The sequence below is a fragment of the Gopherus evgoodei genome, chromosome 1 (genome assembly GCF_007399415.2).
Source record: "Gopherus evgoodei ecotype Sinaloan lineage chromosome 1, rGopEvg1_v1.p, whole genome shotgun sequence".
Lineage (NCBI taxonomy): Eukaryota > Metazoa > Chordata > Testudines > Testudinidae > Gopherus > Gopherus evgoodei.
The window spans coordinates 194,082,918-194,095,194 of NC_044322.1; the positions used below are offsets into that span (position 1 = coordinate 194,082,918).

A 12,277-nucleotide genomic window follows, 5' to 3' on the forward strand; every position below is an offset into this window, starting at 1 on the left:
GAGAGACTTCTGTTTATTTGGTATTTAACATACAGCCAGCTAATCAAAGAGTGCAGCAGACTAAGTAATAAAGAGATAAGCTTAATACTGGGTGATAATATAATTTGAAGAGATATATATAAGACTTAATGATTTGCCTTTCATTTCTATTTGTCTCTTGGAAATTTAATCCCAGGTACCATCAATCTGAATTCCATATATTTTGGCATAGTTATATTCTCTTTAACAACTACAGTAACTTCCATTTCCCCCTTTCCCAACAAACTAAAACTAAAGCCCTATCCACACTGAGGATTTGATCATACTGCAACCACCAGTGTAGCTGCACCATTGAAATTCTCCACTACAGACAAGGAAAGTTATCCCAGTTGCAAGCAGAGTAATTTATGTTCTACCAATGCGAACAGCAGCACTGCCTGTGTACACTATAGGTTCATACTGGGATAGCTATATCAATGTCTAACCAAGGCAAATCCCCATGGCCATAATGAAGGTATTTGTTCCTATCAATGAGCAATACATCTAATATGTCACTTGTGCTGTAGCCCTGTTAAATTCACATACACCCCATCTCCATGGTTAGGATCATTTAAAATACAGTAATGAGGAAATATACTTTCATTACTCTCTCAATACTTCAAGTGAGCTTGAATGGATTTGTGAAAACGAAAGACAAAAAATAGAAGCTTTTGCAACCAACACCTTCGCTAATCTCATTTTAAAAATAGGTAAAACTGGCATAGTTGGGTGACAAGTTCTCAAATTCCACTAATTAAGGGGACACTAAATAAAACATGGTTATTTCCAATCTCCTTCAGAATATGATAGCATTTTGTGACAAACTAAGTTTGTGAAGCTGCACAACAATTTCTTCAGGGCATCCAGAGGGGCTAGAGATGTACTGCAGGATTGCAATGAATTCCAGTGGTGGCAATAAGCAGCAACGAAACAAATCAAGTGAAATAAGCAGAAAAGTCTGCAAGCGTTTGTCAGATAAGAGAGAGACTCATGGGACCACTAAACAGACTCATGTGACCCATTTGACAAGCTTGGATTCTACAGATTCCATATTTTTTAAATTAAGTTTCTAGCTCTCAAGGCTGTCAAGAAATTCTTCCAAGGTACACCAAATATAAACAAATGTGTTGTTCTCCTGTGTCTGGAAACTGACAATCCAAAACAATGGCTTTGAGAGGTGTCAGCAATCCCACTCAGGGATAGGGGAGACTAAAAACAGGAAGGAAGATGAGAAGGAAAAGAAACAGAGGGGAGAAACAAAAGTGGTCCCAAATGTCAGAATACTCTACCAGAATGCTGAATGTAACAATAAAACACTTAAATAATGATGATTAAAAATAACATTTCATAAAGGCCATATTCTACCCTTGATCTTTGTTCAAAACTCTCAACGATATACTAAACTTTACCCACAGCAGATGTTATATCTACCCTTTAATGTATATCCCTTCCCGTGGACAATAATTAAAAATAAAATCCAGAATGAGTTTGACAGCCTACATTACACATTTTGTCATTGCTCTTCTCTGTCCCAAATCCCAACATAAGTCCACACAAAAGAGAAAAGTATTTTGAACTTCATGAATTCTTTCACTCAGAAACAAATTACCTGAGTAACTGATCATTGGTTTGTATTTTGTTTTTTAAAAACTCAAAAAACTTCTGATTTTCTCTCAAAGAAAAAACAATTATGCACCTTAGGTTTTGGTCTTTTATCTAAATAAAATAAAATTAAATTAAATTAAAAAAAATCAGGTTTTACCAAAGGGTAGCTAAGAAGAAAAGACAGACAGACAGACAAAATGGTAATATGGAGTAACCCTGGACACATAGTACAATACACAGAGCTCTTTGAGGTTCTTTAGGATGAAAGCCACTGTAGAAACACAGAATACTCTCATTTGCTTAATCCTACCTGACAGGCTCCCGCCACCGTTTTAACCAGTTACAGCAATTGGCCATCAGACTAAACATCCCTCTTCGCCAGCCATCCAGGGCCAAGGAAGCTACTGAAATTGTGTGTGGACAGGTCCAAGAATCCCAGTGAGAGACAAGAAAGTGGAGAAGCAGAGAGCACCAGCTCAGGTGCAATCTTGTCACTAGTAGCAATGAAGAAAACAAAACAAAGAACACAGTCAGTCCCCAAGCGTAACCAAAGCAAATTTTCTTCCCTTTATCGGGAAGGGCCACCCTGCTTAGAACCACCCCTATCCTAAGGCTCTGTTTACACTGGGCATTAACCCATTTCAGGCATCTGTGCAGTGCTAAATTAGTGTAGACAAGGAAATCTGCAACTTGCACCAATAGGATTTACCCAGTTTTCAAGCAGAGACAAACACAATAGTACAAAGCTTTCTTGGATGACCCATCACATAGCTATGTTGATGGCTGAAATCAGTGATAATTCCAAGTATAGTCATGACCTAAAATCCTAATGGAAGGAGAATCAGCATATAGGCCTTGGGAAAAGGAGATGGAGCTATTTTTAAATGTAAACTTTCAAATTGGTCTGGCTTCTCATTGCTTATCTACCCAGATTTGGAGAACTTAAGAGTAGTCTCAGATGCTACCTCTTTCCCATCTGCTTTGCCATGCCAATTTTTGTGGGATTTACAATCCCATTTCCCTGTTAGTTTTTTGGAGTGACGGGGAATATTTCTCTCCCCATTGTTGCTGTGTAAAACACCCACACAAACAGAGGCAACTGATTATACACTGATTATACATAAAGCGTATGCCCAAATAAATTTGTTAGTCTCTAAGGGCTTGTCTACATCACAAAGTTGCAGCGCTGGTGAGGGGGTTACAGCGCTGCAACTTAGGAGGTGTACACATCTGCAGGGCATCACCAGCGCTGCAACTCCCTGTTTGCAGCGCTGGCCGTACTCCCGTTTTGTCTCGGGTGTAGAGGATCCAGCGCTGGTAATCAAGTGTAGACACTTACCAGCGCTTTTCTTGACCTCCGTGGAATAAGCAGGTATCCCAGCATACCTGAGGAAGCCTCTGGTAATCAAGCAGGTCTCCTTCCCCGGTTTGCTCTCGCGTTCCCCGAACCCCGAGCAAGCAGGTCTCCTTCCCTGCGGTTTGCAGGGTGGTTCGGGGAACGCGAGAGCAAACCGCGGCGAAGCTGGTCTCCTTCCCCGGTTTGCTCTCACGTTCCCCGAACCACCCTGCAAACCGCAGGGAAGGAGACCTGCTTGCACAGGGGTTCGGGGAACGCGAGAGCAAACCGGGGAGGGAGACCAGCTTCGCCGTGGTTTGCTCTCGCGTTCCCCGAACCCCCCTGCAAACCGCAGGGAAGGAGACCTGCTTGTTCGGGGAACGCGAGAGCAAACCGCGGCGAAGCTGGTCTCCTTCCCCGGTTTGCTCTCGCGTTCCCCGAACCTCCGTGCAAGGAGGTCTCCTTCCCTGCGGTTTGCAGGGTGGTTCGGGGAACGCGAGAGCAAACCGCGGCGAAGCTGGTCTCCTTCCCCGATTTGCTCTCGCGTTCCCCGAACCTCCGTGCAAGCAGGTCTCCTTCCCTGCGGTTTGCAGGGGGGTTCGGGGAACGCGAGAGCAAACCGCGGCAAAGCTGGTCTCCTTCCCCGGTTTGTTCTCACGTTCCCCGAACCCCCTTGAAGCCGCCCAACAGCGCTGCAGTATGGCCACATCTAACACCACTTGCAGCGCTGGTTGCTGTAAGTGTGGCCACTCTGCAGCGCTGGCCCTATACAGCTGTACTAATACAGCTGTAACAACCAGCGCTGCAAAATTTTAGATGTAGACATACCCTAAGATGCCACAAGGCCTCCTCATTGTTTTTGCTGATACAGACTAACAGGGCGACCACTGTGAAACCTGACTATACACAATAGGCAGTCAAATGCAAAGTAAACAAAAATTTAAGAATGGTCTGATTTCAAGGTAGAATGATCTTAGGTGTTATAAACAACAGTAGGAGACACGTGTGTTTTTTAAATTAAGTGCCCTTTCAAATTTGTTTATGCTGCTGGGACAGAAAAGTCTACCACATCTAATAATTAACCAGAGTAGCTTTCCTATTATCTAGTGCAGGCTTGCACAAGATGCGGCCCGTGGCGGGGAATCAAAGGGCTCTGGGCTGCCCGCAGTGGCAGGGAGCCCAGAGCCCTTTAAATCCCAGTCGCGACCAGGATTCAAAAGGCTCTGAGCAGTCCGCAATGGCGGGGAGCCCAGAGCCCTTTAAATCCCAGCCGCAGCCAAGATTCAAAAGGCTCTGAGCTGCCCGCAGCGGCAGGGAGCCCAGAGCCCTTTAAATCTCAGCCGCAGTCAGGATTTATAGGGCTCTGGGCTGCCGGCAGCGCTGGGGAGCCCAGAGCTCTTTAAATCTCAGCTGCGGCCGGGATTCAAAAGGCTCTGAGCTGCCCGCAGCAGCGGGAAACCCAGTTCTTTAAATCTCAGCCACGGCCAGGATTCATAGGGCTCTGGGCTGCCTGCAGCCACGGGGAGCCCAGAGCCCTTTAAATCTCAGCCGCCCGGATTCAAAAGGCTCTGAGCTGCCCGCAGCGGCAGGGAGCCCAGAGCCATTTAAATCCCAGCCGCGGCCAGGAATCAAAGGGCTCTGGCTGCCAGCAGCGGCGGGGAGCCCAGAGCCCTTAAATCTCAGCCGCGGCCAGGAATCTCTGCAGGGAGCCCTGAGCCCTTTGAATCCTGGCCACGGCCAGGAATCTCTGCGGGCAGCCCAGAGCCCTTTGAATCCCGGCCGTGGCTCCAGCGGATGGGCTGGGGCTGGGATTTAAAGGACTCGGGTTCCCTTCAGCTGCAGGAGCTCTGGGCCCTTTAAATCCCTGCCCCAGCCCCGCAAAGCTCCGGGTTCCCCCAGCCACCGGAGCCCCGGGCCCTTTAATTTGACCCTGACAGCTCCCAGCCACCTCTTCAGCTGTGAGCCCCTGGTTGATTTAAAATCAAGTATCACCTCCCCACCCCCAACCTTCCTTTTTGGCCCACAGCTGTTTTGGTGGGGCAGCGCTGGGGAAGGAGGGTTTGTTTCTGCAGGGCTGGGTGGTGCTGGGGCGGGGTGTTTCCATGGGGCCGGGAGGTCCTGGGGGAGGTGTTTCCGCGGAGTCGGGGGGTTTCAGCCCTCAGCTGTTTTCTTTGGAGTAATGTGGCCCTTGCCACTTTACAAGTTGTACAGGCCTGATCTAGTGGCTGATATGGAAGAGTATGGGAACCATCCTTCCTAATACCACTATTTCTCTCCCCACTAGACTCAGCAGCAACATGCTAGTAAGAAGCTCGAATCTCCCTCGCCAGTTTCTAGGAAGTACAAGTATCCTGGGATTACTACAAGGAAACTGTCCTCAGAATCTGCTCAAAGATGCTGCCTCTAATACCCGCCTCTGAGTAATGAGGCTTCACATTTATCAGCTGCTTATCTGACTGCTTGGAGACAGATTTGTCTCCCCAAACATTCCACAGCTTTCCAGGGGTGGAAGGAGTGCCTCTACAACACACTCCTTCCATAGCATCTTGGTTGCTGGTGGAAGGAAGTCTTCAGTAAAGAAGTCCTCTCTCAGTCTGTCTCTTCCTCCCTCATCAATAACTACATCACCTATTTTTGCTACTGCTCATGGCTTTCCCAGAGAGTAGCATGAAACCAGTAGTTCAGGGGTTCTCAAATGGGGAATCGTGACTCCTCAGGGGTCGCAAAGTTATTACCTGAGGGGTCGCAAGCTGTCAGCCTCCACCCCAAACCCCACTTCACATCCATAATTTATAATAGTGTTAAATATTTTTTTAAAACTAATTTAAAAGGGGGGTGGGGAGGTCACATTTGAGGCTTGCTGTGTGAAAGGGGTCACCAATACAAACATTTGAAAACTACTGCAGTAGTTCTTGATGGCTTCTCTGCTGCCTACAGAGGTTTGAATGTCAACTACAAAACAGAGCAGAACCTCTTTGGTTGCTGCTCAGCAAAGCTACAAGCAATCACAATGGACTGGAACCCAAACAAGCATATGAGATATAAACGTAGGCAAATCATTATCAGGAAAAAATACTAAATCTATGGACGAAGTCACACAGTGGAACAAATTTAAAACACTTTTATGTATCTTCACAGTGTAGGGCAAAACTGTTTTTAGGTAAACCACCATCACGTCTTAGATTACCAGATAATTTTTGCCTTTGCTGTAGTGAGGTTTAAAGTGGGAAATTTTCTTCCCAAGACAACAGTCTGATGTCTCACTTATAAATTAATTATTTAAAACAAAAAACAAAAAACAAAACAAAACCAAGCCTTTAAAACTACCACTCCCCAAGAAGTGTTTTACTTTAATCACATTTGGCTCCATTTATTACATGCCTTGCCTGACTTTTCTTAAATTTGAATTTTAGAGAAGGGGATGGGATTATTTTAGTTGTATTTTATTTTGAACAAAACCTCGAGGTGGCTTCAACAGTAAAAGCTTTTTCAGCAAAAATTTTAATACTATTCCTACCCGTGAAAACTAACCTAACAGATGTACAAAATAAGAAGGAACACTACTATGCTATGAGACAGTATGATAGTCAAACCACTAAAAGTTGTTCTTCTGTAATGCAAAGTTACTGCACAAACAGTAGTCCAAACGGATCCATGCATCTGCAGCAATGTCCAGCCACTGCTCTGCAGATAGGTCTACTCTAGGGGTCCCAAAGATGCGGCCCGTGAGGTTATTTTCTGCGGCCCGCAGACTCCTCACAGCCCCCCCGCCCTCCCCCAGTGCTTACCTAGAGAGGCTCCAGCCTGACACCCAGGGGCGGGACAGGCTCCCTGCCTGCCCCGGGAAGCGGAAAGAACCTGGGGAAGGAGAAGCACAGGGGCGTGTGTTGATGTTGCTTCAGGCACTGCCCCCAGTAGCTCCCATTGACCACAGTTCTCCATTCCCAGCCAATGGGAACTGCTGGGGGCAGTGCCTGAAGCAACAGCAACACACACTCCTGCACCTCTCCTCCCACATGTTCCCGCCACTTCCTGCAGCAGGGCAGGGAAAGGCCAGGCAGGCCTGCCAGAGCCTGCTCCCCCAACCCCCTCCTGCTGTCAAACCCCCTGCCCTGAGCCCCTTGCCATAACCCAACTCCTGCCACACCCCTCCTGCACCCAACCCACTGCCCTGAGCCCCCTGTCGCATCCCAACCCCCACCATACCATGCACCCTGATTCCTCTGCCACACACCCACCCCCTTTCCATGAGCCACTTGCTGCAATCTGCACCCAACCCCCTGCCACACCCCTCACCCCTCCTGCACCCCACACTCCAACTCCCTGCCCTGAGCCACTGCCACACCCCTTCTGAACCCCGTGGGGGCAGAGTTGGGATGGGGATTTCAGGGAAGGGGTGGGAAGAGGCAAGGCAGAGCTGAGGGTGGATCGGGGAGGTGTCACTAATGCAGCCCTCAGGCCAACGTTCTAGTCTTCATGTGGCCCTCGTGGTCACTTGAGTTTGAGACCCATGCTCTAGTCTATTGGTCTCTTCCACCCTGGGAAGAGATTTTCTTTCTGGTGGTACCAAAGATCCACTCTACTCTGTCTAGAGATTTAATATGTTGTTTGCACTGTTGTCCTGGCCAGGTCAGTGCCAGACTATTAGAGAGACAAGGTACAGAAGATATTTTCGTTCATTGGAGCTACTTCTCTTGATGAGAGAGAGACAAGCTTTGGAGCCACACTGAGCTCTCTCCCCCAAACCTGAAAGAAGAGCCCCCGTGTAGCTCCAAAGCTTGTGTCTCACTCTCGCCAACAGAAGCGGGTCCAATAAAAGCGATTACCTCACCCACCTTGTCTCACTGCAGACTTAACAGTCTGCCCAAGGCTTTGCCCACAGACTCCTCTCCCAGGACTGAAGCAAGCCGCCTTTGGCCAGGCAGACACTCGGGCTGCACCGCCCCGCCCCGCCCAGGGGAATGATGCGCTGGGACTGCCTTCCCCTCCCCGAGCCCCGGGCTAACGCTCCCGCCAGCAGGCGCCAGAGCCCACCCCCGTGTCTTCGGCCTGGCCCCCGCGCCTCGCAGCTGTCCGAAGCCCCGCATGAAGCTGGGGCGCGGCTCCCGGAGGCAGAGCAGGGCCCGCGGGCACCGCGAACGAGCCCAGCAAGCCCGGCCCTGACGCAGGAGCGAGGGGAGCCGGGGGCAGGGACCAGGCCCGACGGGGGGCGGGAGGGGGTCAGAGGCTCCAGCCCGGCGCTCGCGGCTACCCCGTTACCTGGCGCTCAGCAGCGGGGCGAGGCGACGAAGCCGCGTAGGCGCCTGTGGCCCCGCCCGCCGGCTGCTCCTCTCGCGCGCCCCCCCGCGCCGCACCGCGCCCTGCCCCCGCCATGAGGGCCCCGGAAGGGGGGGGGGGAGCCGCCTTCGGGCTGGTAGCTGCCTCAGAACCGGCTCCTGCGGGCCCAACGCAGCCACAGTGGTAGCACGTGACTAGCTCACGTGACTGCCCCCTCCTCTGCGCTCGCCCATTGGCTGGGGTCGCAGCCACACGGAGAACGCTACAAGCGAGGAAGAAGGGGAACGTAACTAGGATGGTAACCCATGGTTACCGGGAAATGGGAGGGGCCACCATGTGAGCCACAGAGGGGGCGGAGCTGTGGGAGAGCCAATCGGGAGCGAGGAGATTTTTGCTGTTTAATGAGGAAGGGCAACCAATTGCTTTACAGGGGCGGGGATAGAATTCTTGGGGGGGAGACTCCAGCTTCCAGCCCATTCACTCCTTTATAGTCTCCTAACATGGGACAGGGCCTCCTGCCCCTCCCGTGCTCAGCAGGGCTCGCCCTGTCCCAGGGTGTCTGGCTGGGGAGCTGTGCCCGGTGTCCCTGGGGAGGTGTCTGACTGGGGAGCTGTGCCCGGTGTCCCTGGGAAGGTGGCTGGGGAGCTGTGCCTGGTGTCCCTGGGGAGGTATCTGACTGGGGAGCTGTGCCTGGTGTCCCCTGGGTGGGTCTGGCTGGGGAGCTGTTTCTACTTGTAATATTACTTAGCTGTACAATCTGGACGGTTGAACAACTGTGTCCCTGCAATTCTCCATCCTGGGGTATCTTTTGCACTGTTTTGCTGTGAGAGTAACCACTCCTGGTCTGCTCACACACAGCCTTCAGCATGTAAGTTACTTGGCTCCCAGTTATAGTCTGGAAGTGATTATGGCCAGCCACCCTTGAATTACACTGCATAATAACCCCAGCAAATTCTCAGTCCTAGACTTTCCCCCAGAAATGTACTTCTTGTACTGCCCAGCTCTTCCCTGGACAACACACGTTTATATAAAGTCTGTCATTTCATTAATAGAAAATGATGTGTACAAACCATGTTATCATAAATGGATTTTCCCAAATGCTTCAATCCAAACACACTGCTTTAGATAAAACAATAAAACAAGTTTATTAACTACAGAATGATAGATTTGAAGGGATTACAAGTAATGAGGCATAACTAATTTATTTTCTTGTAACTGTTGGTTACAAGAAAATAAAACAAAGTTAAGCTAAATGAATTCACACTCTTACCCATTGTTCCAACAGTCTTACTGGTTGAATTTCTTTCAATTCCTAGTTCAATGCTGCTTCCTTTGTTCTTCAGGTGTTGTGGATCCCACGGATAGAGAGAAAGGGCTTAATTTGGGGCATCTGCTCTCCCTTCTTATAGTTCTTTCTTTTCTTCAAGAAGCATCTCTAGGGGAGGTTTAGGAGACAGAAAGTGTGTGTGGACAGAAACCCCAAATTGTTTCTTTGTCCAGATGTAGATTTTTCACCCACACCCTCTGACCTGCCAAAAAATGGCTACTTAACCAGGTGATGGTCTATTTGATTTTGTTGACACCTGGCTGAGGGGTGAGCTTGACTTCTGTCTCTGGGCAACTTCTTTGTGGCCACTCCCCAGACTTGGAACAAGTTCAGGAACATGTCTCAGTTATATCATGCACAGGAATCTTATAACTTTACATACAAGGTTGCCGCATATATTTTACCAGGACACTGATAATCAGCAAATTATGTATTTTTAAATGATACACCACAAGGCATACTTTGTATAAAAATTATCATAATCCTGTGAAGGGGTGAACACAAGGGTACAGGCTTTCACACTGGTGTCCCCAGGGAGATGTCTGGCTGGGGAGCTGTGCCAGGTGGGTCTAGGGCGGTGTCTGTCTGAGGAGATGTCTCTGGTATCCTGGGGGAGGTGGGAGGGGTCTTGCTGGGGAGCTGTACCTGGTGTCCCTGAAGGGATGTCTGTGGCTGGGGAGCTGTGCTTGGTGTCCTCGAGGAAGTGTCTGTCAGTGCCTGGTGTCCTTGGGGGTGGTTGTGTCTGTGGCTGGGAACTGTGCCTGGCAGTGATTTCCCTACACCCCCCTTGAATTTTCCCAACACCCCCCCGCTCCAGTTTTGTGAACTAGTTACATGCCAAACCTGGTGTCTGAACTTTGCAACTTTGTCCTCACCCACAACTATTTCACATTTGGGGACAATATATACCTTCAAGTCAGCGGCACTGCTATGGGTACCCGCATGGCCCCACAGTATGCCAACATTTTTACGGCTGACTTAGAACAACGCTTCTTTAGCTCTCATTACCCTAGTGCCCCTACTCTACACTGATGACATCTTCATCATCTGGACCCATGGAAAAGAAGCTCTGGAGGAATTCCACCATGATTTCAACAATTTCCATCCCACCATCGACCTCAGCCTAGACCAATCCACACAACTGTCCATTTCCTTGACACTACTGTGCTAATAAGCAATGGTCACATAAACACCACCCTATACCGGAAACCTGACCGCTATACTTACCTACATGCCTCCAGCTTCTATCCAGGACACACCACACGATCCACTGTCTTCAGCCAAGCTCTAAGGTACAACCACATTTGCTCCAATCCCTCAGACAGAGACAAACATCTACAAGATCTCTATCAAGCATTCTTAAAACTGCAATACCCACCTGCTGAAGTGAAAAAACAGATTGACAGAGCCAGAAGAGTACCCAGAAGTCACCTACTACAAGACAGGCCCAACAAAGAAAATAACAGAACGCCACTAGCCATCACCTTCAGCCCCCAACTAAAACCTCTCCAGTGCATCATCAAAGATCTACCACCTATCCTTAAAGATGATCCCTCACTCTCCCAGATCTTGGGAGACAGGCCTGTCCTCGCTTACAAATAGCATCCCCAACCTGAAGCAAATACTCACCAGCAACCACACACCACAGAAGAAAAACACTAACCCAGGAACCTATCCTTGCAAGAAAGCCCAATGCCAACTCTGTCCACATACCTATTCAAGTGACACCATAATACAACCTAATCACATCAGCCACGCCATCAGGGGCTCGTTCACCTGCACATCTACCAATGTGATATATGCCATCATGTGCCAGCAATGCCCCTCTGCCATGTACATTGGCCAAACCAGACAGTCTCTACACAAAAGAATAAAAGGACAAAAATTTGACATCAGGAATCATAACATTGAAAAACCAGTAAGAGAAAACTTTAACCTCTCTGGCCATTCAGTAACAGATTTAAAGGTGGCAATTTTGCAACAGAAAAGCTTCAAAAACAGACTCCAACGAGAAACTGCTGAATTTGAATTAATATGCAAACTAGATACAATCAATTTAGGCTTAAATAGAGACTGGGAATGGCTGTGCCATTACACACATTGAATTTATTTCCCTGTGTTAAGTATCCTAACATCTTCTTGTCAAACTGTCTCAAATGGCTTACCTTGATTATCACTACAAAAGTTTTTTCTCCTGCTGATAATAGCTCATCTTAATTAATTAGCCTCTTAGAGTTGATTGGGCAACTCCCACCTTTTCATGTTCTCTGTATGTATATATCTCTCCTCACTATATGTTCCATTTTATGCATCTGATTAAGTGAGCTGTAGCCCACGAAAGCTTATGCTCAAATAAATTTGTTAGTCTCCAAGCTGCCACAAGTACTCCTGTTCTTTTTGCGGATACAGACTAACACGGCTGCTACTCTGAAACCTGCTAGTTCTTGTGTTATGTGAAGGATTACATAACATTTCCTTATTCACTTTCTTCACACCAGTCAAGATTTTATAGATCTCTATCATATTCCCCCTTAGTCGTCTCTTTTCTAAGCTGAAAATTCCCAGTCATTTTAATTTCTCCTCCTGTTTCATACCTCTAATCATTTTAGTTGCCCATCTCTGTACCTTTTCCATTTCCAATCTCTCTCTTTTGGGATGGGGTGACCAGATCTGCACACACTATTCAAGGTGTACACATACCATGGATTTATATA

At 48.3% G+C, this 12,277-nt stretch overlaps 1 protein-coding gene across 6 annotated transcripts in view; it reads right to left on the reverse strand.

The window, feature by feature from the left end:
• Positions 1 to 8,474, reverse strand: part of ARL13B (ADP ribosylation factor like GTPase 13B) — a 98,180-nt gene extending 89,706 nt beyond the window's left edge. For 4 of the 6 annotated variants that reach the window (XM_030581623.1, XM_030581633.1, XM_030581613.1 and 1 more), the window contains exons 1-2: positions 8,219 to 8,473; positions 1,934 to 2,117 (exon numbers count right to left, since the gene is read on the reverse strand). In XM_030581623.1, the coding sequence (XP_030437483.1) occupies positions 1,934 to 1,992 (59 nt within the window). In that variant the 5' untranslated portion in view covers positions 1,993 to 2,117; positions 8,219 to 8,473. Of the gene's footprint in view, positions 1 to 1,933; positions 2,118 to 8,218 lie in introns of all 6 variants that reach the window. The other 2 variants (XM_030581595.1, XM_030581586.1) reach the window with 1 other exon arrangement.
• Between the last annotated feature and the right edge of the window lie 3,803 nt (positions 8,475 to 12,277).